Here is a 24,920-nt window from a genome sequence, read left to right on the forward strand (position 1 = left end):
GGGGGGGAGCTCTCAAGGAGTGGGCGGGATTCGAGTGCTGGTGACAGTTTTTCTAGGATCTCGGAGGGACCTCGAAGGGCTAGGATACGGTCCGCGACTGGTTCAGCGGAGTTCGGCTCGACCTTAAGGCTGGGGGCGGGACTTCTATGCTCTCAAGGGTGGGGCGGGTCAGTGTCACTCAGCCGACATTTAGAGCCTTGCCTGGGAACTTGGTAAATAGTTCCTGATGCTTACTTAAGACGTCACCTGACAGGAATAATGCCTTTTCCAAACAACCCTACACGCGGAGGTGTAATTATTCCCGGTGATGAAGAAACAAAAACTCAAGCGCTGTCTTTACTAAGGTCGCGCGTCTCCTAAGTGATGGAGTTTGAATTCCACCCAGGCCTGAGTCGAATGCCTGGGGCTTTTAAAATCGTCATTCTGCTGTCCAGTGGGCAAACAGTTGTCATTTCGATGGTGCTTCATCATTCCTGTGACTCTGGCACATTTTACAGATTAAGATCACATACTTAGGAAGCACTAGAAACAGGACTCTTCCCTAGGCCATCTCAAAGTTTGGTGCTTTTTTTCCTTCCCATTCCTGTTTTTTTATTAACTCATGCACAACTACTTGTCTTCTGGATTGTCGAAGCTGTAAGTCAGGCAACACTCACCACAGTAATGTCTGTCAAGGTAACTAGCCATGAACACTCTAGCCCCATGTTGATTAGAAGGACATTTTCATCCACTTTATAGTATTTCAGCACAGCCAACTTAACCTTCTTATTCTTATTCTTATTCTTATTGGCAGTGCTATAACACTTAATCCTTTTCTCAGGACCACCATGAAGTCTCAGCACAGGAGGCAGAGTGGACTCCTTTTGAATGTTACAGTCAGACAAAGTATGGCCATCTTTCAGCTGCTTGCCAGCAAAGATCAGCCTCTGCTGATCAGAAGGAATTCCTTCCTTATCCTGGATCTTGACCTTTACATTTTCTATAGTGTCTGAGGGTTTAACCTCTACTGAGACCTTCTGTAAGGGTCTTTCTTCATCTCTTCCTCTGTAAGGTCTGCATGGTCGAGGTGTTTCCACCACAGATGGTGGATCAGATCCACAGTGCTTTCTCTTTTGGCCACATTCCATTGAAATTCCCAGAATCTTGGAGAACCCGTAGTTGGAAAGCCAGGAAACTTGATTTGATTCCTTCAGTTAATGGCCGAGTATACAAAACCAAACTAGGAGAAATGATTTGCTATAGTTCTCATCCGTGGTAGAGCTGTGATCCATGCTCTTTGAATGTAGGTGGTTGTGGATTCCAAAGTTGCATGTGATAAGGGTTGGTGAGGTGGGTACATTGGAACCCAGGTCTCCTAGTCTTTGTCCACTTGTTACATTTTTACTATTCCTCCTTCAGTGTGTGCCAAGGACATTTGGATGTTGTATTGAGTCAGGTATTCCAAATACCTTTCTTTACATGGTAGTGAATTGGTAAAGAAGCACACCATGTTCCAAGCAAAGAACTGGAAACCCAGGGGATAATGGAAGCAGTGTTGAGAAATAGAATCCAGGACTAGCCATCAGAGGTGTAGATTCCAACTCTGGTGCCAGCATTTTGACATTTGGCAAGGATTTAGTCTTTGTGGAAGTCCATTATCATACTTAGCACATTTGTATGATGTCTTTATTTTTGTACTATTCTAAGTACGGGGTACAGTAGTAAACAAGTAGGTCAGTAGGTAGACTCGTGTACTAGAACTGTTGTGAAGTGCCAACAGTCATATGGAGATACTTAGATAAGGATCAAGTAATTATACATATTTACTTTTTTTTGTTGTTGTTAAAAATTATGTGCTGTGGCATGAAAGCCGCATTTCAGGAAATGTGACCAGTTTAGTTGGAAGAGGTGGCTAATGACCCTGTGCTCTGACAGAGTGATGGTAAAGAAGAATGGATGGTAAAGAGATAAAGGGAGAACATTCCAAGCAGGGGACTAGGGATGGGGGTGGTGCACGCCTTTAATCATAGCACTCAGGAGGCAGAGACAAGCAGATTATCTGAGTTCAAGGCCAGCCTGGTTATAGACTGAGTTCCAGGATGGCCAAGACTTCACAGAGAAACCCTGTCTTGTCAAACCAAAAAAAAAAAAAAAAAAAAGAAAAAGAAAAAAAATGTATGTTGTATATCAATACACAGCTACACAGCGGTTGGTAGGGGTTGCTGGAACATTAGATAAGCCAGGATATGGGTTCATAAATGTTTGAAACTGTTAAAGAGTCAATAAAAAACATTACTAAAATATTCATTATTTAAAAATGAAAAAAAAGATGTGGTGGAAGTTGTTACTGAGAAGGACTGACCTCCTCAAGGTCACATATGTAGTAGGAGGGGATACAGATTCTCCTGTGAGTGGGGTAAGTTATTGGAACATACTAGAACTCTCCCAAGTTTCTTCTTTAGTTTTAGTGCTTCATGTGTGCTGACCTGACTGTTCATGTTCCTAAGGTTAAAGACCCAAAGGACCGCTTTATTGAAGTCCACTGTGAAATTTCCTGGCTTCTATGCAGTGAAATGTATGCCTCAAGCATTCCAGCAACATGGTTATTTATAGAGTTGTCTTCCGGTTCACTTGGACTGGGTCTGCTTTTTGGTACTGCATTTTCTGTCAAAGGTTGTTTATTTCTAATCCATTTTAGTTTCCTGTTGCTTTGTGGATTGGTATTATGGCCCACAACAGGAACTCCAGGAAACCTGTCATGCACACTGCAGCCAGATTGAGACCCTGTCAATTAAAAAAAAAAAAACACTGCACATTATTATATACCCATATTTGGGTATAAATGTGAGTTGGACATTGGCTATATTAGGTAGAAACTTAGATTTAGAAGTGTCACGCAGAGCTAAACTTTTGTGAACAGTTCTTAATAGTATTTGACTATTCCATATCTTGAACACTTAATCTCTGAGCCTCAGTTTTAATATGTACAGAGTAGGGACTGTACTGCTTTATCTTGTGACATTATTGACAGGAGAAAGCAAGCAGCCCAGGCCTGTGTTTGTAGAGCCCACACAGGCTGATTGCAGATATGCAGCATAACTTGCTGTCAAAAATTCCATCAAGAAAAATTGTTTCCCTTTGTATTATTCATGCTTTTTTTCCTCTTTGGCTTGCTTTTTAAGACAAGATCTCATCTAGCTTAAGCTAGCCTCTAGTTTGCTGTGTAAGTGAGCCTGACCTTGAATCCCTCCTCTTCCCCCTCCCTGCCTTAGGCAGGCCTCACCACACATGGCATTGTGTGTTGCTCATCTTTTCGTTAAAAAGAAGTCACATAATAGTAGTCACGCATCTTGAACAGCCAGCGTATTCCAGGTACCATGCCGGCTGTTTCACAGTTATGTGTATGGTTTATATGTACTCAGTATTTCATTTTTAAATGAGGCTCATCTTTCTCACTGATAGAGAAAGGATGAATTGCCCCAGGCAGAAATTCATATCCATGTCTGACTGAATCTAGGCCACTTTACACCTCAGTCCTGACATCTGTGCAAGTGTCTTCCTCATATCTGGCCCTAAGGAAAGCTGATAGATATCAGTAAGCATTCTTTTTTGTGTCCCTGTCATCTAGTAGTCACCAAGCCAAGTGTTTTACCTGCCTAGCCTCATTATTCCCAACTCGAAGAAATAAGTACCAGTCCCATTTTACAGAAGAGAAAATGAAGATGCACAGCTTCCCAGGGGTGGATCTGTCAGTGGTGGATCTGGGATTGGGTTTTATGTTCCTGCTGTAGAATGCCTGATCCTGTTTACTCCATTATGCTGCACCAACATTTTAGCAGTTGTGTTTTAATGAGATGTGATTTTCAAAGACAGTGCTTCCAGACACTTGATACTAATTGTTCTTAATTTTTAACTAATAGCCAGAATCTTGGCAGAAGCTCTCAGTGTTATACTGTTGGCTAGGACTGTGTTCTGTCTCAGAGTGAGCAAGAGCATCTTTGTATGGTCAAAGACTTCAGAAGTGTGTATAACTGTGTTAACTCAATGTATGGTGGCATTTCCCAGTTCTAGACCGTGGAAGACCTCAGTCCTCACTCATGCTTCAGACTCAAATTAAAGTGCATTCTAATTGGTAATCAGTGTATAAGGAACCAAAGCAAATTTAAATTTAATGCCGCCATGTACGTTTTATAGTCATTTTATGCCTATTAAAATGTGTTTCTTACTTAAACTCCCTTCTAGTACTCGGCCTTTCCTCTTAAGCTTTATCAAGATTTTGTGCTTTTGCTCATATAAGGGCTTAATTAGCGTCATTACAGATTTAGTCTGCTGCACATTTGCTGAGCAGGCATTTAGATGCACTGGAAGAACTCTACAGACGGGGTGGGTCACTTAAGACTCTGAGCCTCAGTCTCTTCATCCTGTAAAATGAGGATAATCATTCTTCCTGGGGCTGCTGGGGGGAGGGTTAGGGATAATGTATGCACAGCTCCAAGGTCATGGCTTAGTTTGAGGAGTTGCTTGGCAGTTGGCATAAATTCATTTTGTAAGTTGCTGTGGCTTTTCTTTTACTGAAATTCCCCCTCCCCCTTTTGGGAGAGGGTTTCTCTGTGTGGCCCTGACTGTCCTGGAACTCTCTTTGTAGGCCAGGCTGGCCTCGAACCCAGAGATCCTCTTGCCTTTGCCTCCTGAGTGCTGGGATTAAAGGTGTGCACCACCACTTACTGAGATCTTTTTGTCTTGGTCTTTGTAGTGGCTGCTTCTGAGGCTTCTCTTCCGTCATGGCCTTGGGGATAAGATGCTGTCGCCTGCTGCACCCTGCTTTTCGCAGTTACCATGCTGCTTTGACCAGACCTGTTTCAGAAGTTTCCCTGAAGACAGCGAGTGGAAGACAACATGACCATAGGCAGTACTCAGCCTACCCAGCAGTACCAGTTCGCCATTTTGCAACCAAGAAAGCCAAAGGTAGATGGTCTCCTTTCCCATCCCATCCCTTGGTCATGTTTAGCAGAGATCTCAGAGGTGTACTGAGTTTCTTTCCTTTCCATGTAAGGAAATGATATTCAGACGTTCATAGACTAGCTGTGTTCGAACCTAGGACTTGTTTTGTTACCATTATACCTCATTTATTTTTGTTAGTGGCTCAGAAACTGCCTAACTTACTTCATTTAGATGCAGAACTAGAGGTACAAGTACCAAGCAAACTGGAGGCCTTGTGGCAGGGATCAACATACTCTCATCTTTTAGGAAGACTCAGATTGGGGGTATAATTAAAGCCAGAAGGGTTTTGGGTGAACGAGCATTAAAGCCGTGGGTTTAGATGGATGATCTTAATGGTTTGTGTCATCTAAGAATGAGATTTTGATGTACCGCAGGTCTTAGCTTAAATGCCACTTCCTCCAGGATGCCTTCCTTGGCCTGAGACTGGGTCAGGTCCCCTGTTACATGCACTCATATACACCATTATTTTTCTTTGACACACTTAGAACTGTAGTAAGTCATCAATCAGTTGTAAAATTGATTATTGTTTGTTACCTGTCTGCCCTATTGGATCTGATGAAGATCAGTTTCTTCTTTGTTGTTGTTTAGCACTCTCCAGGGCCGTATATAAACTGTGTTTTCAGAACCCTTGTGGGATGAATGAGTGACAGGAAATGATGAGGCAGACCTGCTGTTTGCAGTGGTGTGTCAGGGAGCCCCCTTGAGGATGGCACTAGAAAAATATGCTGCTGGGTATTACCACCCTCCCCCCCAACACCCCAACTTTCTTTTTTGTTCAACACAGATCCAGATCTGCTTTTTGTTGAAAAGAGGATTGGCACTTTAATGAAGGAAAAGTAGTGCTTCCAAGAGTTATCTTCTGTTTAGTTAGTGTTTGATTTGTATGTTATTTTTTAAATTTTCTACTCCAATCCTTACCATTATCCGTTGAAAATAATGATAATTTTGCAGTGAAGAAACCCTTATGATTAATGAATACAGATTTTAACATGTAGCAAATACAGAAGCTGAGGTACAGTTGCCCACGGACTCATCCAGATAGAGGAAGCACAGGGAACCTGGGGCTTCTGAGGCTGTGGCATCGCAGTCTTGTCGACGCCCAGTGTGGCCTGCAAGCAGCATCTTTCCTCTGGCTGCTGACAGTCTCTTAAATTTACTGGAGTCTTTCTACAGTGGGGATACTGTCCCTGGCATTTGTGCTACAAGGAATGTCTTTCACTGCACTCATTTTCAGTTCTTTTCTTTGTACTTTTTGTATCTTTTTCAAGAACTCTTTTCTAGCCCAAGGGAATTTATTTCTAAATGTGTTATGAATTAATAATTTTAACTGTTAAGGTGGCTGTGGTGGCTCACACCTGTAATCCCAGTGCTGGAGAGGCTGAGGCAAGAGGATTACTTCTAGCTCAGAGTGATCCTGGACTGCATAGTGAATTCTAGGCCACCCTGGTTTGTAGAGTGAGATTTTTTTTTTTCTCAAGAAAACAGAAACTAAAGCTCAGTTCATGTTTCTTTTCCATGTGGGCTGTAAGCAGTGTGGCCAGTACTTTGTTATCCAATTGGTGTGAACTTGTATGTTGTATGCCACATTTCCTTATGTGTATGGTTTCTGTTGAACTGCCCTGTTCTGTACCAAATTGCCCTTACTTCCATAATCAGCCATAAAGCCTTTCATGCTGTGCTGCAGATCTTTACCTATGACACACATTTTTTTTTCTTGTCTTTTTCCTCTTCTATGTAAAGCTTCTATGTGAACCAACATTTTCTAGAAAATGATATCATTATTGTATCACTTTATGATATGTTCATAATTTATTTTTAGGCATAACATATACAGAAAAGCGCATACCTACATTATTAAGTGTTTGGCTCAGTGGATTTTTAGAAGGTGTACACAACCATGTATCCATCTCCCAGATCAAGAAATAAAATGTAGGGAGACTGGAGAGATGATTTAGCAGTTAAGAGCATTGGCTAACTCAGAGGACCAGAGTTTGATTCCTAGCACCCACATGGTAGCTCAGTACTGTAACTACAATTCTAGAGGATCCCACACCCTCTTCTGACTTCCCTGGGCACCAGGCACACATGTGGTGCCCAGACATACATGCAGACAGACACTTATACACATAAAATAGTAAAATAAAATGAGAAGAAATAAAGTCTGGCATGCCATGGTATCACATGCCTGTAGTCCTTGCACTTGGGAGTCAGAGAAAAGAGGTTCACTCTATTAGCAAATTTTAGGCCAGCCACAGTTACATAGTGACAGTGTCTCAAAACAGCAACCACAAAATAACAACCAAAAAAAAAAAAAAAAAAGGAGAAACAAAAATTCTAAAAATGGAAAAGAAAAGAAGACAATATTACTTGTACTCTAGAAGCTTCCCCAAGTATTGGCATTAACACCATAGATTTCTCTTGTCCTTTTTGAACTCTATGTCTGGTTTTGTGGGGTAGCAGATTTCTTGTGAGATATTTGCCTGTTTTACCTGCAACAGCTGCTGTACACTTTGATTTTTATAGTGTCCTGAATATGCTGCTGCAGTTTGTGTATCTGTCCTGTAGTGGCATCTGGGTGTCTTCCAATTTGGAGTTAAACTAACAGTGTTGTTAAAATATAAACATTTTTGTACATGTGTTTTGGTGAGTGTGTATGCACATAAATCCCTCATTCTCCCTTTACGTTCCTCCACTGCATTGCCTAGGAACTCTAGTCTAGTTTAAGTGTCATTGGTGATTATGGGCATCCCTCATTTATTCTTGACTTTAGATAGAACACTTCTTGTATATGGACATAAAGAATGTTATATTTTTTTATACTTTTAAAAACAAATATATTTAATTCTTGAACTTTTAAAAAAGGCATTAAATTCTAATCAAATGATACATCATGTTTATTGAAATGGTTTTACCTCCTCACCTTCAATTTTTGTAGTACTGAGGATTGAATTCAGGACCTGGCGTGTGCTAAGCATGTCTTCTCTGTGCCAAATCCCCTACACTCCCCTGCTTTTGATCTACTAGTAGAATAGCTCCACATCAATAGCTTTTCTGGTGTTAAACCAGTTTTTCATTTTTGATGAGATCCCTACTTGTTCTTGATAATGATTTGTATATATCTTGCTTGGTACATAATCTGTGTATTTATTGCTGGATTTATCAAGCTTGTATATAGAATTAAGTATTAGGCTATTTAGTCAGTGTTTGCATATATAAGATTAGCCTGAATGTACTTCCACATACTGAACTCTGTCACTGTCCTTTTAGGTCTTGCTGTTGTTTACATTAGCCTCATGGTGTAAGATGAGTACATCTCTCTTGTAATAGGATGGTTTAAAGTCAGACTAATGAGTTCCTTGCCTCATTGGTAGTAGAACCTGCCTGTAAATTCATCTGGATCTGGTGTGCATATATAGACTTGAAACTATAGATACAGTCTCTTTAATAATTATGAGACTGCTTGTATTTTCTGTATTTGATTTTTTTTTCCTGTGTTCAAAGCTTTTGGTCTAGAATTATACCTAATAGCCTCTTAAAATGAAACTTTTTACTGTTTTGATAAACCTTATATGTTCTCTTCTTCTTAGCATGTGTTTACATCTTTCATATCATTCTGCCAGAAGATTATCAATGTTACAAGCTTTAAGTAATTTTTAATGTTGTGAGTCTCTTACTTTGTTGATAAATAATATTTTTGTGTTTTCTACTTACTTTTTTTGAGACAAGGTCTCAATATATAACTCTGGCTGTCCTGGAACTCACTGTGCACACCAAACTGGCCTTGAATTCACAGATATGGTAGCTTTCTGAGTGATGACATTAAAGTTAGCTTATGCTTAGGATCACATTTTCCATGTACTTAACTTTTTATTTGTTCTGCATAGTAGTTACCAAGAAAAATGTGTTAAAATCTCCTGGTAGGGTTATAGAATGAACAGGTCCCCTTTTCCATTTTGAGGCTACCTTATGTATATATGTATACTTTACACCCTGAATTATTACATGTCTTCTTCTGATACTATTTTGAAGAAGCCCTCATTTCTAATAATGCATTATCTTAAAGTATTTTACTTGCTATTAATATAATAAAACTGACTACTTTCATTAATATTTTTCAGGTTTATAAAACTTTTTTCTATCCATTAAATCTGTAATTTTATATATTTACAATTTTTCTTGTATATTCTGAATGGTTAAAGTCTTACTGAGAGCCTTGAGCTTTTGGCTAGTCATTTTGGTTCATTTTTGTTTATCTTATTTGTTGAGTATTTACATTTTAATTTTGTTTTGTACTTTTTTGTGGTTTTCTTTTCTTTTTCTTCCTTTCTATTAAGTTAATCTTTTTCATCTCTGCTGATTTGCAAACTGTGTGTGTATAACCCATCTGTCGTTACTTGGTTAGCTACCCTTAACTTTTTTTTTTTTTTAGCCTTTTCATAGAAATAAAACTACAACTTGCTAATTTTCACAAACTGAAGTCACCAGTGTAACCAAGACTCCCCTTACCCTACAATCAAGAGCTAGTGTGTGGGGACCTATGCCTATAATCTTAGTCCTCAGGAGACTGAAGCAGACAGAGAAACAGACAGGCAGACAGACTGACCCACCAACCTCGCAAGATAGTGTCTCAGAAACCAGAGGCTGGGGCTGTAGCTCAGTGGTAGAACACTCTCCCACATCCGAAGTCCCTTTCCACCCACATCTTGAGCGTCTTTTCCCGTGTCTCCTATGGGTACTTAGTTACTCAGACTTCTGCCACCACAGATTGGGTCTGTTTGTTACATACCACTCAGGGTCTATTCTAATATATGGCTTTTTAAAACTGTAGTATGTATTTTTGTGTCGGGCCTCTTCATTCAACATGTAATTTGGATCCCTTATGGATAAATCTGTCTTTTCTCTTCAGCTTTTAGAGTGGTCTGTATGTCTTTGGTTTTCTTTATTCACAATCTGTCCAGATATGGATTTAGCTTCTATTGTTCTGCTTTTAATGAGTGTTTTTGAATTGACGTCTTTTATCAGTTCCAAAAATAATAAGCCCTTAGCCTTTTTACTCAAAAGCAGTGGGGGGCTTCAAGCAGGATAGTGACTTAAACAGACCTTTAGAAGAAAAGTCACTCTGCTTCTAGTTCATTGGTTACTTTGGACAAATATTTAAATGCCTTGCATCCCAGAGTTTGTATTTTCCTACTCAGAACTATCTTGAGTATCAAATGGAAGAGAGTATTTGAAGTTGCATTACAAATTAGGATGTGGAACACAGCACAGTCAAGCTAGCTGTAGATAATAAAAATTGCTGAATGAATTTTAATGTTTTGTTAAATGTCTAGTATTAGCATCGTAGTCTTCATTACACAGATACTATTTAGGTATTTTCATCTTTCTGATCCTTTCCCACCCCTATGTAGAAATACAAGAGTATTTTGCCACATGCACATTAATTACAGAATGTATGTGAAAAACCCCTGACGTTTAGACATGAAATCAGATTCCATCCGCCCTCCAGCACTATTGATTTTCTAAACTATTCGTCAGTGTGCTCTGGTGGGTAGTATTTAATGTCTCTGCAGTTCATTTTGTCCAGATCAGCCATAGTGCTGAGCCTAACCTTGTCTTAGTATGATTGAAATTGAATTAATGCATTTCCTTTCTCTCCATTAGATTTGTGGAGATGGTCTTATGAAAAGTTCATGGGCTTAAAATTAGACAGATCTGGGACCAAATCTTGACTTGATCATTTCCTGACCTGTGACCTTAGGCAAGTTACTTTACCTTTCTTGTCTTCTGTTTTTGTAAAAAATAAGGTATTGATTTACTTCTAGACTTCTTGGTATAAGTACACTCTTTTGGGTGTGTAAGTGACTTCATTTGTATTCCTGTAGCAGCTTTATAATACAGACGTTATTAGTCTTCTTTTACAAAGATAGAGTAGCTTGCCCAGTGTCACAGAGCCAGTGTGCACTGCAGTTGGTTAAACCCAGAATGTCTAATTGTAAAGCCTGTGCCCTCGCTAATGTCCAAGGATTTAGCACAGATGTAGGAGCTAGCTGATACCCAGTACATACAAGCTCCTGTGTAGGGCAGAGACGATTTTTATAAAATTCTAGCACTTAACAGTGTGCCTGTGCATAGCAGGCACTTTTGAAACTGCCAATGCTTGTTGTTTGTGGGGTGCTTTATTCTGTTATTCACTGGATGTTCACTTTTTAGCTAAAGGAAAAGGACAGCCCCAGGCCAGAGTGAACATTAATACAGCCTTGGTTGAGGATATAATCAGCTTGGAAGAGGTGGACGAAGACATGAAATCTGTGATGGAAGCACTTAAGGATAATTTCAATAAGACTCTCAACATAAGGACTGCACCAGGTTAGTGGCTGAACCCAAGTTTCCGGGAACATTACAGTGGGAAAGAAGATGGCTGTGTCACCATGTCAGCCCCAGCGTTAGCCTGACTAACTGGTGTTTATGAGCAGTTACTTTTCCTTAACAGAGGAGTTTCCTTGTCTAGTTCCTGCTGTATGGCTTTGGGGCAGTAGAGTGTAAGTGAGTTAGCGTGTTTCATGGCTCTCAAGTAGTGCTGGATGTGTCCATTAAGCAGCTGTGTCCTGTGGAGTAGTGTTGTGCGTGGCCCACAGAAAATTAGCACAGTGGTGAGAAAACCTGTCATGATCGGTGCTTACGGAATTCCACTCTCAAAAAGATGTGTTCTTTTATAGTTGGGGATATTATAAGCAAATGCAGGTATCTAGGCTCATAGTTCCATGTCCTTAGTCTGCTTTTCCCCAGTTTGTCCTATTTGGTAGTTCTTAGCCTGTACTGAAAACCAAATTCTACAGACTTGCCCACCAGAGGCCCTTTTGTACCCAAGAGCTTGACCAGGAAGATTCCGTTTAGGTTAATAGCTTCCTGAAAGTGGCTTTTCTAAGTGGGAAATGTCAGAACTGTCTAGGAGAACTGTTTGCAGATGTGATGGAGAAGTGGTTTGTCAGCTAATGGTGCAAGTGGGCAGGAAAAATCCAATTGCTGTTAAATTGGCCTTTTGCAAATTGTCATCATCCTATAGTTAAGCCTGGGACCCCCCCTCCCAAGGTATCTGCAGGGACTTTAGCCTCTCTCATTCATGTTTTGATTGGGGAAGTTTGTAAGGAAAATAGAAGATATTTCATGAACTTGTTTGTGAAAAGTCCTCAGTTCATTATAAAAATGATCAGAAACATGTTGAGTTCAGAGATGCGATCTGGCGGGAGACTAGAAGGCAGTTCCTGGCATTTGTTAACCTCTGTGCAGGGGTGTTTCTGCCTCTGCTGACAGTACAGCGTGCCATTCAATCTCTCCCAACTGTTTATTTTAAGCTTGCTTATTATTTTAGGTATGAAACTGATAAAGTGCTCTGTCTCCCCTGTGCTTTCTGGCCTGTTAACATTCTGCAGCCGAAACCAGAGAGCAGCTTGAGAGAAGCCCGGGGAGAAATGTGATACTTAAAATGAGCCAGCCAGTTCCACTCTTGTTGAACTTAAAAAGATGATGGGCTCGGAAAGAGGGTGGGAGTGTAATTTGTTAAATGTTAACCTCTGAGAAAATGAGGGGCAAGAGTGAGCTTGAGGGAGATTCTCACTGGGGACAGATTGAGGGGAAAGGATTTGATGCATTATGTCGATACGGATTGAGGGGATAGGACCCACCACAACTGCACAGACATGCTCATGAGGTGACTTCTGTGGCAAGGCTCTTACAGCCCATCCGGGAAGCTAAGCTAAGGGCTGTCTGTAGCAGACCTCCCGTTTTTCCTTCTCTTCTGGTTTAGTTTGTATAATGTTCTGTATAGAATTTGAGGCTGTAAAGAAACAGGGGAAGCAAGCTAAACTTAGCCAGTGGTCTTGGCTAGACAGGTTCTTCCACATCATCTTGCACTCTTACCTGAGCCAGCCACACTTTTCCTCTTATGTGCATCTGTCCCATGGCTGTCTCAGAGATAGCTGACATATGCTGGTACTTGGCCACCGTGCAGTCTGTCCTTTCCTCGTGCTGCTTTCCCTCATCCTTCATCATCCTTGTTCGCTTGCTGCAATGGTGCTGAGCATACACTTTGTGGCACTTACTGAAATAGGTACAGACACGCAGAGGGAAGATATGCTTCCTAACATTCAGGAACTTAGGACCTCATATGAAAGGGCAGACAGGTAAACCACTGTGTATAAACCACATAACACAGCAGAACAGTGAATACATAGCTAGAGATGGTCATGTTTGTACTTGGATTTAAGTTCTGTAATTAAGAGCAATTGTGACACTGGTCAAATCATTCTGTTTGCCTCAGTTTCCTCATCTGTAAAATGGTGACAATAATAATCATAAGTTAATGAAAGCACTAAAAAGTATTAGCGTGGAGGCTGGTGAGATGGCTCAGTGGGTAAGAGCACCTGACTGCTCTTCCGAAGGTCCGGAGTTCAAATTCCAGCAACCACATGGTTGCTCATAACCATCCGTAACAAGGTCTGACTCCCTCTTCTGGAGTGTCTGAAGACAGCTACAGTGTACTTACATATAATAAATAAGTAAATCTTTAAAAAAAAAAGTATTAGTGTGGGCTGGAGAGATGGCTCAGCACTGACTGCTCTTCCAAGGGTCCTGAGTTCAAATCCCAGCAACCACATGGTGGCTCACAACCATCTGTAATGGGATCTGATGCCCTCATCTGGTGTGTCTGAAGACAGCTACAGTGTACTTACATATAACAATAAATAAATCTTTGGGCAGGAATGAGCAGAGGTCCTGAGTTCAATTCCCAGCAACCACATGATGTCTCACAACCATCTGAACAGCTACAGTGTACTCATATAAATAAATAAATAAATAAATAAATAAATATTTTAAAAAAAGTATTAGCATGAAGCATTGCTTATAGGATGTATTCAGTAACTTAAGGCTGCCACCATTACTGTTGAAACATGCATAGGATACTTGAGGGCTTATAAGAAGGGTCTGAAAACTGAGGAGACAGACAGGGTCCTTGAGCTTAGGTACTACTACAGAGAGATGTTAAAGAGACTTCTCTGAGTAAAGAAGCACATTCCTACATAGTGGTCTACATAGTGAATTCTAGGCCAGCCAAAGCTCCATAGTGAGATCAGGGGGAAAAAGAAGTTATATACTGAAATTTCATAGCAGTCCTACCTCACCTTACCAAACACTGGGATCATGGGAGTGAGTCCATAGACCCAGCTTTAAATAAGATTTATTCAAGAAATGTTGAGAAAAATTATAAGTGAATCTAAAATACTATGGAGTGAAAGATCTGATGTTATTAAGATACTACTTCTTTTTTGCTAGATCTATTGATGTATGAAAGCCTGAAACTAAAATTTCTAAGTGATTGTAGTTAATTTTAAAAGATGGGAAAACTAAATAATTTATAAGGTGATTTAGCCAACTAATTTATAGCAATCAATGACTGATTCCTTGGATCACTTTGGGTGATGTGGTTATTTAAAAATGATTAACTAGTCTGAGCATAGTAGATATTTCCAATCTCGGTGTCTTTGAGACCTTTGACCATTGCTTTGTAATTGTTAAAGTAGACTTCTATACTTTCTTAGTTAAGTTTGTTCTTGGTTGTAAGCTATGGTGAATTAAATAACTTATAATTTCAAAAACATGGAAATATATTCCCAATGGAAGGGAAATTACATGCAAGGATGTTCGTTTGATTAAAACATAAATTCCAGTAAATCGTAGCAGCACTATTGGGTCTCAGTTATAAATGCTTTTTAGTATACTATTGGGTCTAGTCCTAATAAAAGCACTTTAAGTACAGTTCTTGTCTTATTTAAAGATCAGGAAGTGGTGGCCCAGAAGGGGCTTAGAATCTGGGAGCAGTGAGTTGATGTTAGGTCCTTGGATTTTTAGAACTGTGGAGACTTTTTATCATTATACATTTTACAGGTTAAAGCCAGTGTTGTCAACTACTGTCTGTCATCTTGTGATGACACTGAATCTGGATGAGTACTTCAAGTCTGGTCTTTGGGCCATAGTGTGGTAATGCATTGATCCACAACATATTGTCAGAATAGCTTCAGTTTATTTGAAAGGTACCTCTCCCACCTCCAGGACCCCGCTTCTCTTTGTATCTCTGAATAAGCTGCCCACTAGTGGTTCCTGCGGCGAGTAATAAGGGCTTAGTTCATTTGCATAGGAAGTCAGAGACTTTGAATAATGTTCCATCTAGAGCTGTGGATTTATTTATCTTTTTTTTGACTAATGAAAATTTTGCTCAGAATGTTCAGGTCTGGAAAAGGGTCAGCTCTAGGGTAACAGTGAGGGTTAATAATCGGTGCTTTGCTTGCTTTAGTGGGCTTGTTTCTGAAGACAGTCTCAGGACCAAAGGCAAGGGGACATAAGGAAGTTGTTCTGAACTGTCTGTATGCTAGACTCGTGTGGTGAATTAAAAACATTACAACAGAATCAGGATCTCTGGGGGTGGGGGTGGGGGGGGGGGTGGGGGTGGGGGTGGGAAGAGTAAAGGCCAAAGCCCTGATGATTCTGTGCACAGTTCTGTGTAGAGAAGGAGAAGAACTTAGTTTGAAGTCAGACTTGAGCAGACAGGAGTTAGACTCTTGGCTCTGGATTGTTATTTTTCACTTGTTAACTCTGTGATCTTGTTCTGTTTATTTTTCTCATCTCATTTTCTCCTCTGTAAAGTGATGGTAGTAACAAGAGCACTGCAGGGTGGGGCGGAGGTAAGAACTCAGAGGAGTAGTGTAAGTTAACTTCTCAGTGCTGTTCTTCAGTACTTACGTAGTACAGTTGCTGTTCAGCTGTACTGATCAATGTCGTGATGCAAACAGCTGCTCTTTTTAAGCTAGTTGGAAACCAAGGCACACAAGAGGGTAAGAGATTGATTTCTTTGGTGTTGAGTGGTAGTGTTGTTGAAAGGAACATCAGTCCTTTTCAGTTTCAGCTCTGAGCTAGATAGTTAGCTGTATGTCAACCTCAGCTAAGCTGCAGTCATCTGAGAGGAGGGAGCCTCAACTGAGGAAATGTCTCTAGAAGATCAGGCTGTAGGCAGGCCTGTAGGGCATTTTCTTAATGATTGATGGGGGTGGGCCACCCCTGGGCTGGTGATCCTAGGTTCTATAAGAAAGCAGGCTGAGCTGGGCAGTGGTGGTGCACGCCTTTAATCCCAGTACTTGGGAGGCAGAGGCAGGCAGATTTCTGAGTTCGAGGCCAGTAAAGCCAGTAAATGGCTTCTGTATCAGTTTCTGTCCTGACTTCCATCATTGATGAACTGTCCTATGCCTAGGAAAGGCTTTAAGTCCAGGCAAACTAGAATGGTTACTCACCTTGGTTCCGGTAAGGAATTCCAACGTGATTCTGCTAGCATTGCATACTCTCTCCACTGCCTGAAACTTCCTATGAACAATAGCCTTGTCACATTGGTAAGAGGCTTATGTATGTTTGTTGAATCTGAATTAGATAAAGAGAGATGGGCTTCTAAGGTCCTTTAGAATCCTAAAACCTTATTACTTTTTCTTTAGGATCCCTTGATCATATTACTGTGGTAACTGCTGATGGGAAGGTCGCTCTAAATCAGATTGGCCAGATCTCCATGAAGTCGCCACAGTTGATTCTGGTGAATATGGCCAGCTTCCCAGAGGTAAGGTGCCTTATTGTAAGGGTCTGTCTTCAGAGTTTCTTTTGGAATAAAGGAGGTTTGATCAGGTCAGAAGGAAATGTTCCCTTTTGTTTGGGAAGAAATTTATTAAAGAAAATTTAGGATAAAAAAAAAAAGCTCTCTTATTTCTATATTTCTTACCTGTTAAACACAAATGTTACAGTGACCAAGTAAGTAATTTGAAAAACAATAATGGAGAGTAGTGATTGGCTCTTGGGGAAGTATAAGGGTCTGGTAACCTGCTGTCTTAGTTACTTTTCTATTGCTGTGACAAAACACTATGACCAAGCAACTTAAAGAAGAAAGCACTTAATTCGAGTCTCACAGTTCCAGGGGGTTAGTCTCTGACCATCATGGAGGGGAACATGGTAGCAGGCAGGCAGACATGGAGATGGAGCATAGCTAAAAGCTTTTGAAACTTCAAAACTGACCCCCAGAGACACATCTCTTCCAACAAGGCCACACGTAATCCTTCCCAAACAGCTCCACAAAATGGGGACCAAACATTCAAGTATATGATCCTAAAGGGGTCATTCTCATTCAAACCACCATACCTGGAAGTAGTCATGTGGCCTATTTCTGGGGCACCTCTGCCCAGTTCTTGCTGAAGATTGCGAGGTAGAAATGTAGGCCAGGTAATTCGTATTAACAGATGCTCCAGTTTTTAGTTTCAAAAGAAGCTAGTAACCCTAAATGTTGTACAAAGTATCGTTTGTTGTCTAAATGGTTTGGAATAATCCACTAGTCTCTTTTAAAAATGTCTGGCAGCCAGGAGTGCTGACTTGTGTCTGTTATCTCAGCTCTTAGGAGTTGGAGGCAGGAGGACCAATGAGACTGCCTCAAAATAAACTAGAAACTCTGGGACTGATTAAATATTTTAATGGGCTAGATATGGCCTGAGAGTCATTTTGTGACCCCTGTATTAGAATTTGGAGAAGACCCTCCAGGAATTCACCTTTGTTCAGACTAGATACCAATACATGTAGTGCCTGACTTTGGAGACTGGAAGATGAGCTGCCTCTCACCTTCAGGCTGCAGTTAAGAAACCTAGAGAACCTGAAATCTAGTCCTATCTCCACCTCCAACTGGCCTGGTCCTCTGGCAAGTCACTTCCTCTCTGGGCTTCCGTTTCCTCACTTTCCTGCTCTGGTCTCTGTCTCAGTAGATTTGTCTGTGCGCTGGATTTGACAAACTAGCATAGCAGCAGGAGCAGAACCAACCATCTCCAACCAGAAGACTCCTGAGGCTGCTAGGCCAGTTGAGCTTCTAGAGCTACAGCTACTCTCTGCCCCACTCCAGTCCAGTCCTACAGCCCAAGTGAACTTGAATGTTTCAAAGTATATATTGGGTTGTGCCATTCTCATAATTCAAACAGTCTTTAAGAAATGAAAGCCCAAATCTTTACTGTGATCAAGAAGGCTTTAGGTGATCTGGCCTTGGCCTGCTTCCAGTCTTTGCAGTCCTATGGCTGTATCCTGGTACACTGCTCTACTCATACTGGCCTTAAAGTGCATCATGCCTTTTGCATCTTCTGGGCCTTTGTAGGTGCTGCTCCTGTGACTTGAAACACTTTGGCTGGCTATTTACAACTCCTGTGTTGAGGTACAATATGAGTGTCACCTTCCCACTAGGTTGTAAGCTTTTAATAGAAGAGTCATATATAATGTGTTCATTGTATCCACATCAAACACAGTGCCTGGCCCACAAAAGCATTTCATACATTGTCCTTAAGTTGGTGGATATGTGTTATTAGGTTTATGGAAAGGAAGCACTCATTCATGGTGTTACTGAGGAGCATAGAAATGGATGCAAAGGAAACTGTCAGCTTTTCCTCCTAGGCCCCCTCTGAACCACTGAGGCCTCTCTGCCCTGTTCATCTAATCCCATAGGCACTGTAAGCCAATTTAGGGAATAGCCTTCTAATTACACAGCTTGAAGACCTCATCAGACAGATTGCTTTTCAGAGCCAGCCACTTCTCTTATTAAATAGCAAATGATATTCAAAGAAGTAGCACCTGATTGGCCACCAGAGTATCTCTTATGAAGCAGGAGGAGGAAGAAGTTGGAGTATATTTTCATTTTTTGGCTAAAGTATCTTTGCCATCTCTTTAGTATGCAGTTCCCTGGGTTTTGGGAAAAGCTTTACCAGCATCTCGGTAGTGGGGTCCTTGTACAGGCACAGGGAGGAAGTGGTAGTTACGTTGTCCTTTGAATTTCTTGTTCTCATCTGGTGTATACATTAAACAAACAGCTCTAACTAAACATTTCCTTCCTCCAGCTTTAGAAGCTGCCCATAGAGTACTAAGGTTCATAGCTTCAAAATGCTGAGCTAATCCTCCTTGTGTTTATAGAATTCCTCTCTGTTTCACGTGCAGTTGTCTTTCTTTCCAAACCTGAACATTTCTGTGTCATGCTGTTGTGACACAGTACAGATTTACATGTATAATCTTTCAAACGCATTGAAGGCAAAAACTGTGTTGCATTTGTTTAGCATATATTCTGCTTGATAAATGGTGCACACAGTTGCTCCCTTTCCTAAACATGCCTGAAGCTACAGTTAATGATGAGAGAGAAAAGAAGTGAATAAAAACCACAGCATCATTTGAATAAAGCAAAGAACAACAAAAATCAGCAATCTCTATTATTTTTCTGTGGATGGAAGATGTGAGGAAATCTCTGCTGGGTTGGCGGTCACCTTCTTACAGCTTCTTCCACACATCAACAGAAAGGCCAACACAAGTGTTCTGTTTTTGTGGATGAGGCAACAGGCTCAGAGAAGGGAGCCACCTCCCCCAGCTTCACACTGCTATTGCACAGAGCTCTGCTTGACATGGAGGCTTCGGCGTCCTCCAAGTGAGTAGGTTCTATATGTAGGCTGGGAATTCACTGATGCTTAAGAGGTCCTAGAGGTCTGTTTTCATGTACCTTGTATTATTAGGGCTCACCGAGGTGTAAAGTGGAAGGGCAGTAATCAATATGGCACTAACAGGATTGACTGTTTACTGTCTACAGACATTCTGCCATTCCTTGTCCATCATGGAGGGCTAGCTTAAGAAAAGCAAGGGCGGGCATTGCTAATTGATAGTGTAACACTTCTCTGCCTATCCCCAGATGGGGTCAGTGGTCTTTCTCACTATATACAGTATTCTAGCAGCTGTAACCAGTTGGTTAGTATTAAGAGCAAAGCAACCAATCTGCCTTATGATACCAGTGAGTGCCCCCTTCTAGGGATGGAATAAAGGCTAGGATGAGGGAAGGAAGCTGTGTATGTATGTATGCCTTTTGTTTGTTTGTTTGACCCATGAATCGTTTAAATATACTGTTAGAGAAATGATTGTAATTTCCTGAGGCCTGTGTCCTACCAAAATATACATACCTAGGATAAATTAGAATTACTTTCAGTGGGTTTCTATATATATATATATATATATATATATATATATATATATATATATATATATATCCCACTTAACATTTTTCCCTGAATATGAAGACATACAAAAAATAAAATGTAAAAAATAAGGTTTTGAATTAAGGTCAGGAGATGCATTTTCTAATAGATTTATTTAAACAAGATTACTAATATATTGTTCAAGTGTTTGGTGCACACTTGCTTTATACTTCAGCTGGCACTGTACCTTCTACTGTGAAGGTGGAAATATTAGAGCACACTTCCTGCCTAGCTTGGTGAGTGAGTACTCTTGTACCTTCTAGGGAAGGTTGCATAGGATTACTCGAGCTAGTCTGAAAGGGAGCTTGGTGGTGGTAGGGGGAGTTGCTGGTTATGTGGTGAGAAGCTGTAGAAGGCTGGGGGATGGGAGATAAAGCTTTTCTATGAAAGTAGGGGTGCTCCCTTTACTTTTAACTCTACAAATGAATTAATTTGTTAAGAATAGCTGTTCTCTGCAGGGGGATACTAACTTTGTTTCTTTGCCTAGTTAACCTCTTTAATTTGACTTCATGTGTGTGGGTTTTATCTGCTTAGTGTGTACCATGTGCATGCGGTACACACAGGGGCCAGAAGATGGTGATGGATCCCCTGGAATTGAGATTACATATGGTTAGTGGCTGCAACATGGGTGATGAGAAACAAACTTAGCTCCTCTGCAAAAGCAGTAAGTGTTGGTAACTGTTGAACCACCTTTTCAGCTCCACATAGATATGTAGTGTTCATGGTCGGTTCCTGGTTACTGAGTATATTGAGCTTGAGGATCTTTACAGAGTAAAGACAAAGTAACAACATTGGGCTAAATGCAGTTCAGCTTCTCCTTACCCCTGAGAATAACTGAAGTTTGATAGGTCGTGTCTTTATTGCGTATTTCTTGGGTTGTCAAGGAATACTGTCTGTTCTAAAGGATTTGGCTTTACTCTGTAGGCCCCTTGTTCACAGTCAACAGCTGGTGCTTGGTTATGTCACAGCTCCCTTTCCAACCTGAGAGTCTATACCAGAGATGCCATTTTAAAGCTTTAGATTCTTCACATCTGGGTGTGGATATTCTAGTTTGTCATTTTGACCTCATATAGGTATAGAATTAAGGTTATTTAAAGATGGAATGGAAGTTTTTTAGATACCTCCTCTAAAACATTAACATTGAGATGCTTAGAGAAATAAAATAGGTGTGTGCCACCCTCCATGCCTTTCAGACATAAGAGCTGGGGAGGAACTCAAAGACAGGAATTGGCCTTGAATTCCAGTGGCATGGCATGATCAGCTCAGAAAAATCCTGAAATACTTTTGAGTATGTCAGAAGCCTTGTTCTTGTGAGTTTGTTGTCATCTAGTGGAAATCTCTTCCACCCACTTTCTGTTGCTTTTAGGATTGATACAGGGTGAGGCTGGACGTTAGGGACTCTGTACTAGGGAGGGAGCCTGTCAGTGGGGTTCCTGAAGGATGTTAGGATGATAGTGTAATTTTAGTGTAATGCTTCCATTAACTCTGCCATTAACTTGTGCTCAGTACACGGACACAGTTTATTCACACACGAACTGCTCTTACTGGATGTTAACAATGCCAAGCACTCAGTAAGGTGCATTAGCTCACTCACTGTTTTCGTGATGTCTGGGTACCTCATCATCTCTGATTGTGAATGATCAAATTTACTGCACAGGGATCCTGGTCCCAGAGCTAGATATAAACTGAAGCTTTTCTGACTCCAAGATCGTGCTTTGACTCTTCTGCCATTCTGCCCTTTTGCTGTGCACACCATTGGAGGTTTATTGCTCATGTGGAAGTGTGTGTGAGCTTGATATTGAATGTAGATGTGAACGAGTTAAATTTATTTACTCATTCCACATTGGTACTGGTATATTTTGAGTGTAAAATGTCAACTGGAATTTTTAACGTATGAAATCTTTCATCTGTCTTTGCACCGATCTTTGCACAGACCAGCCCTCCTCCCTTGAGGATTTATTGTGGTTTTGATCTGTGTTGCCTCAAACCATTGAAATCTTTTCAAAGAAGCAGAGCTGTTTTCTTTTTCTTTTTTCTACTCTTTCTTTTTTCCTTCCGCAATACACTGGTACCAGGAGTGGACATAGTCTGCTATTCAGCTTGATCAAAGCACTCTACACCAGTGTCACTTCCTGATCTTACTGGTAACAGAACTAAATGTTTCCATGTTCTGCCAAGATGGGTTGCCAGTTATCGACAGAGGGCTTGCATCTGGTAATAATTATTTACTAATTCTGTTTACCTTTTGATCTGGTTTTCAGTGTACAGCTGCAGCTATCAAGGCTATAAGAGAAAGTGGAATGAATCTGAACCCAGAAGTGGAAGGAACACTAATTCGGGTACCCATTCCTAAGTAAGTTTGGCTGAAATCCATGTATTCCAGTGATGTGGGGTAGTTGCTCTTGGATGGAAACCAGTACTGTGCAGCACTCTTGAGCCAATGATGTGGCTCACTTACCTGCGTCTTGTACTCTGGCTGTGCTGTACGATCAGTTTGCTGGTACAGTCTTGTTTACCGATACCTGTGTGTGCTAGATACTTGGTCTACAGCAGTGAATTTTCAGAGCCCCTTGTCCTCACACTTTCTGGCAGGAAAGTTAGCACACAGAGTCATCACAGCTCACATGAAGTAAGTTCTAGGAGGAGATAAAAGGCATTGGTATTCAAGTGAGGGCGCGTGGTGGGAGAGAGAGAGGAAAGGGCAGTTTTAGTGTGTGGGGATTCTGTAAGGAGTGAATGCTTCTGCTGAGAGCCTGATGAGGAGGCAGAATCATCAGCCTAGAGGAAACGGTCCAGGAAGGATGAGTGGCAAGCAAAGGCCTCAGATCACAAAGCAACTTGACACTTGTCAACTCTAACCCCGTAATCCCTATCAAATTATTTTTACATTAGTCTTTGGTAATTGAAGAATTAAAGGCATAGATCCAGAGTCATGGTTTTTGTTTTGTTTCTTAATGGGGTTTTAAATGAATAAAAATAGATCTTTGTTCCTAAAATTGAAAAGAGAAGACAGGCTGATGAGATGGTTCAGTGAGTTAAAACCAAACCCTTGCCATAGAAGCCTGACAAGCTGACTTCAGTCCTGGAGCCCACATAAAGGTGGGAAGAGACAACCGACTCCATGGAGTTGTCCTTTGGCCTCCACGTGTGGGCTGTGGCAGCAACCCCTCCCCACCAGTAATAAATTAAAAATATTTTTTTAAAAAAGATAATACTTGGGAAGTAGGGTCAGGAGAGTCAGAAGTTCAAGGCCAGTCTGATCTACACAACGTAACTCTTTCTTGAAAAACCTGACAGGATGGTGACATGTTTGAGTAAAAGAAAATCTGGTGTGCCTGAAGCTCATAGAAAGGTTAGTGAGAGCAGGGACTGGTACCGATGGGAGGTTCAAGGCCATGGAAGGAATCAGGATTTCTTCTAATGGTGAGGAGAAGCCATTGGATGGGTTAAGGCAAAGGATTGATGATCTTATAGAGCTTTGTGGGTATCTCTCTCATTGCTAATTAACATATGGAATTTCTGAGACAGAATAGACATAAAAAGAACAGTCAATAATCAAAGTTACAGCAATCCAGGTGAACCATGAGCCATGGTTACACAGCAGAAAAACAAAGCCCCTATTACTACTACACAGTACCACACATTGGATCAATTTGTTTAGCCATTCAACAAATACTTAGTACTAACCATAGGACACGTCCTTTATTGTGGTACAGCAGTAACAAAACAAGAAAGCTCCTTGTTCTTCTGAAGCGCACCTGATAGTTGAGCAGATATAATAAACTGTCAGTGTAATGTCCAGTGATGCTAATGTCTATGAAGAATCAGAGGGCAAAGAGATAAAGGAGGGCTGGAGAGATAGCTCAGCGGGTGAGAGTACTTACTGCTCTTGCAGAGGACCTGGCTTCAGTTCCCGGCACCTACATTAGCTAGCTTACAACTGTATCTCCAGTTCCGAGAGATTTGATAAGCCTTTTGGCATTGTCTTAGTTCCTGTTGCCGTGATAAAACGCCATGACCAAGGCAGCCTATACATGGAGGAGTTTATTTGGGAATGATCGTTTCAGAGGTATTGGAATCTATTACCATTGTAGTAAGGAGCATGGTGGTAGACAGGCAGGCATGATGCTGGAACAGCAGCTGAGAGCTCACAAACAGAAAGCAGAGTGTACACGGGGGGGTGGTGGGGGGGGGGGTGGGGGTGGGGGTGGGGGGGCGGATGGAAAGAGTTTTTCTGAAACTTCAAATCTAGCACCACACCTCCTCTAAGAAGACCACACCTCCAAATCCTTTGACAATTCCACCAACTAGGGACCAAGTATTCAAACACATGTACTGAATGAGGACCCTTCTCATTCACACCACCACAGGCCTTTTGAACACTTGTACATCTGTGGTGTATATGAACTCATGTGGGTATGTACACTGACACACAAATTTTAAAAAAATCTTTTAAAAAAGTTAGAGAAATTTGGGGGCCTTATACAAGCAAGATTCATAAAGGAAGGGACATTTGAATGATGACATCTTCCAGATAGCTAGAAAGGAGATAGGATGACCGGGGTTCCTATTGTGTCACCTGTCATGCTGCATTACTTTATGGAAACTGCTTCATTTGTCATGATTGACTCTAAGAGGTGAACAGTGCCTTTGAGGCCTTAGTTTCTAAAGCTGGGAGCTCTGTTCAGGTTTCCTTGGTTACAAAGTGTCATGATAGTATCATAATTTTCTCTTCTCTTCTCTTCTCTTCTCTTCTCTTCTCTTCTCTTCTCTTCTCTTCTCTTCTCTTCTCTTCTCTTCTCTTCTCTTCTCTTCTCT

At 41.0% G+C, this 24,920-nt stretch overlaps 1 protein-coding gene and 1 pseudogene across 1 annotated transcript in view; one reads left to right on the plus strand and one right to left on the minus strand.

Moving 5' to 3' along the window:
- Positions 1–24,920, plus strand: part of Mrrf (mitochondrial ribosome recycling factor) — a 53,323-nt gene that overhangs the window by 317 nt on the left and 28,086 nt on the right. The window contains exons 2-5 of the mRNA XM_021192453.1: positions 4,733–4,944; positions 11,191–11,346; positions 16,515–16,633; positions 22,364–22,455. Coding sequence (XP_021048112.1) covers positions 4,761–4,944; positions 11,191–11,346; positions 16,515–16,633; positions 22,364–22,455 — 551 coding nt within the window. The 5' untranslated portion in view covers positions 4,733–4,760. The remainder of the gene's footprint in view (positions 1–4,732; positions 4,945–11,190; positions 11,347–16,514; positions 16,634–22,363; positions 22,456–24,920) is intronic.
- On the minus strand, positions 610–2,388 carry LOC110317551 (annotated as a pseudogene).

Source organism: Mus pahari, chromosome 3 (genome assembly GCF_900095145.1).
Source record: "Mus pahari chromosome 3, PAHARI_EIJ_v1.1, whole genome shotgun sequence".
Lineage (NCBI taxonomy): Eukaryota > Metazoa > Chordata > Mammalia > Rodentia > Muridae > Mus > Mus pahari.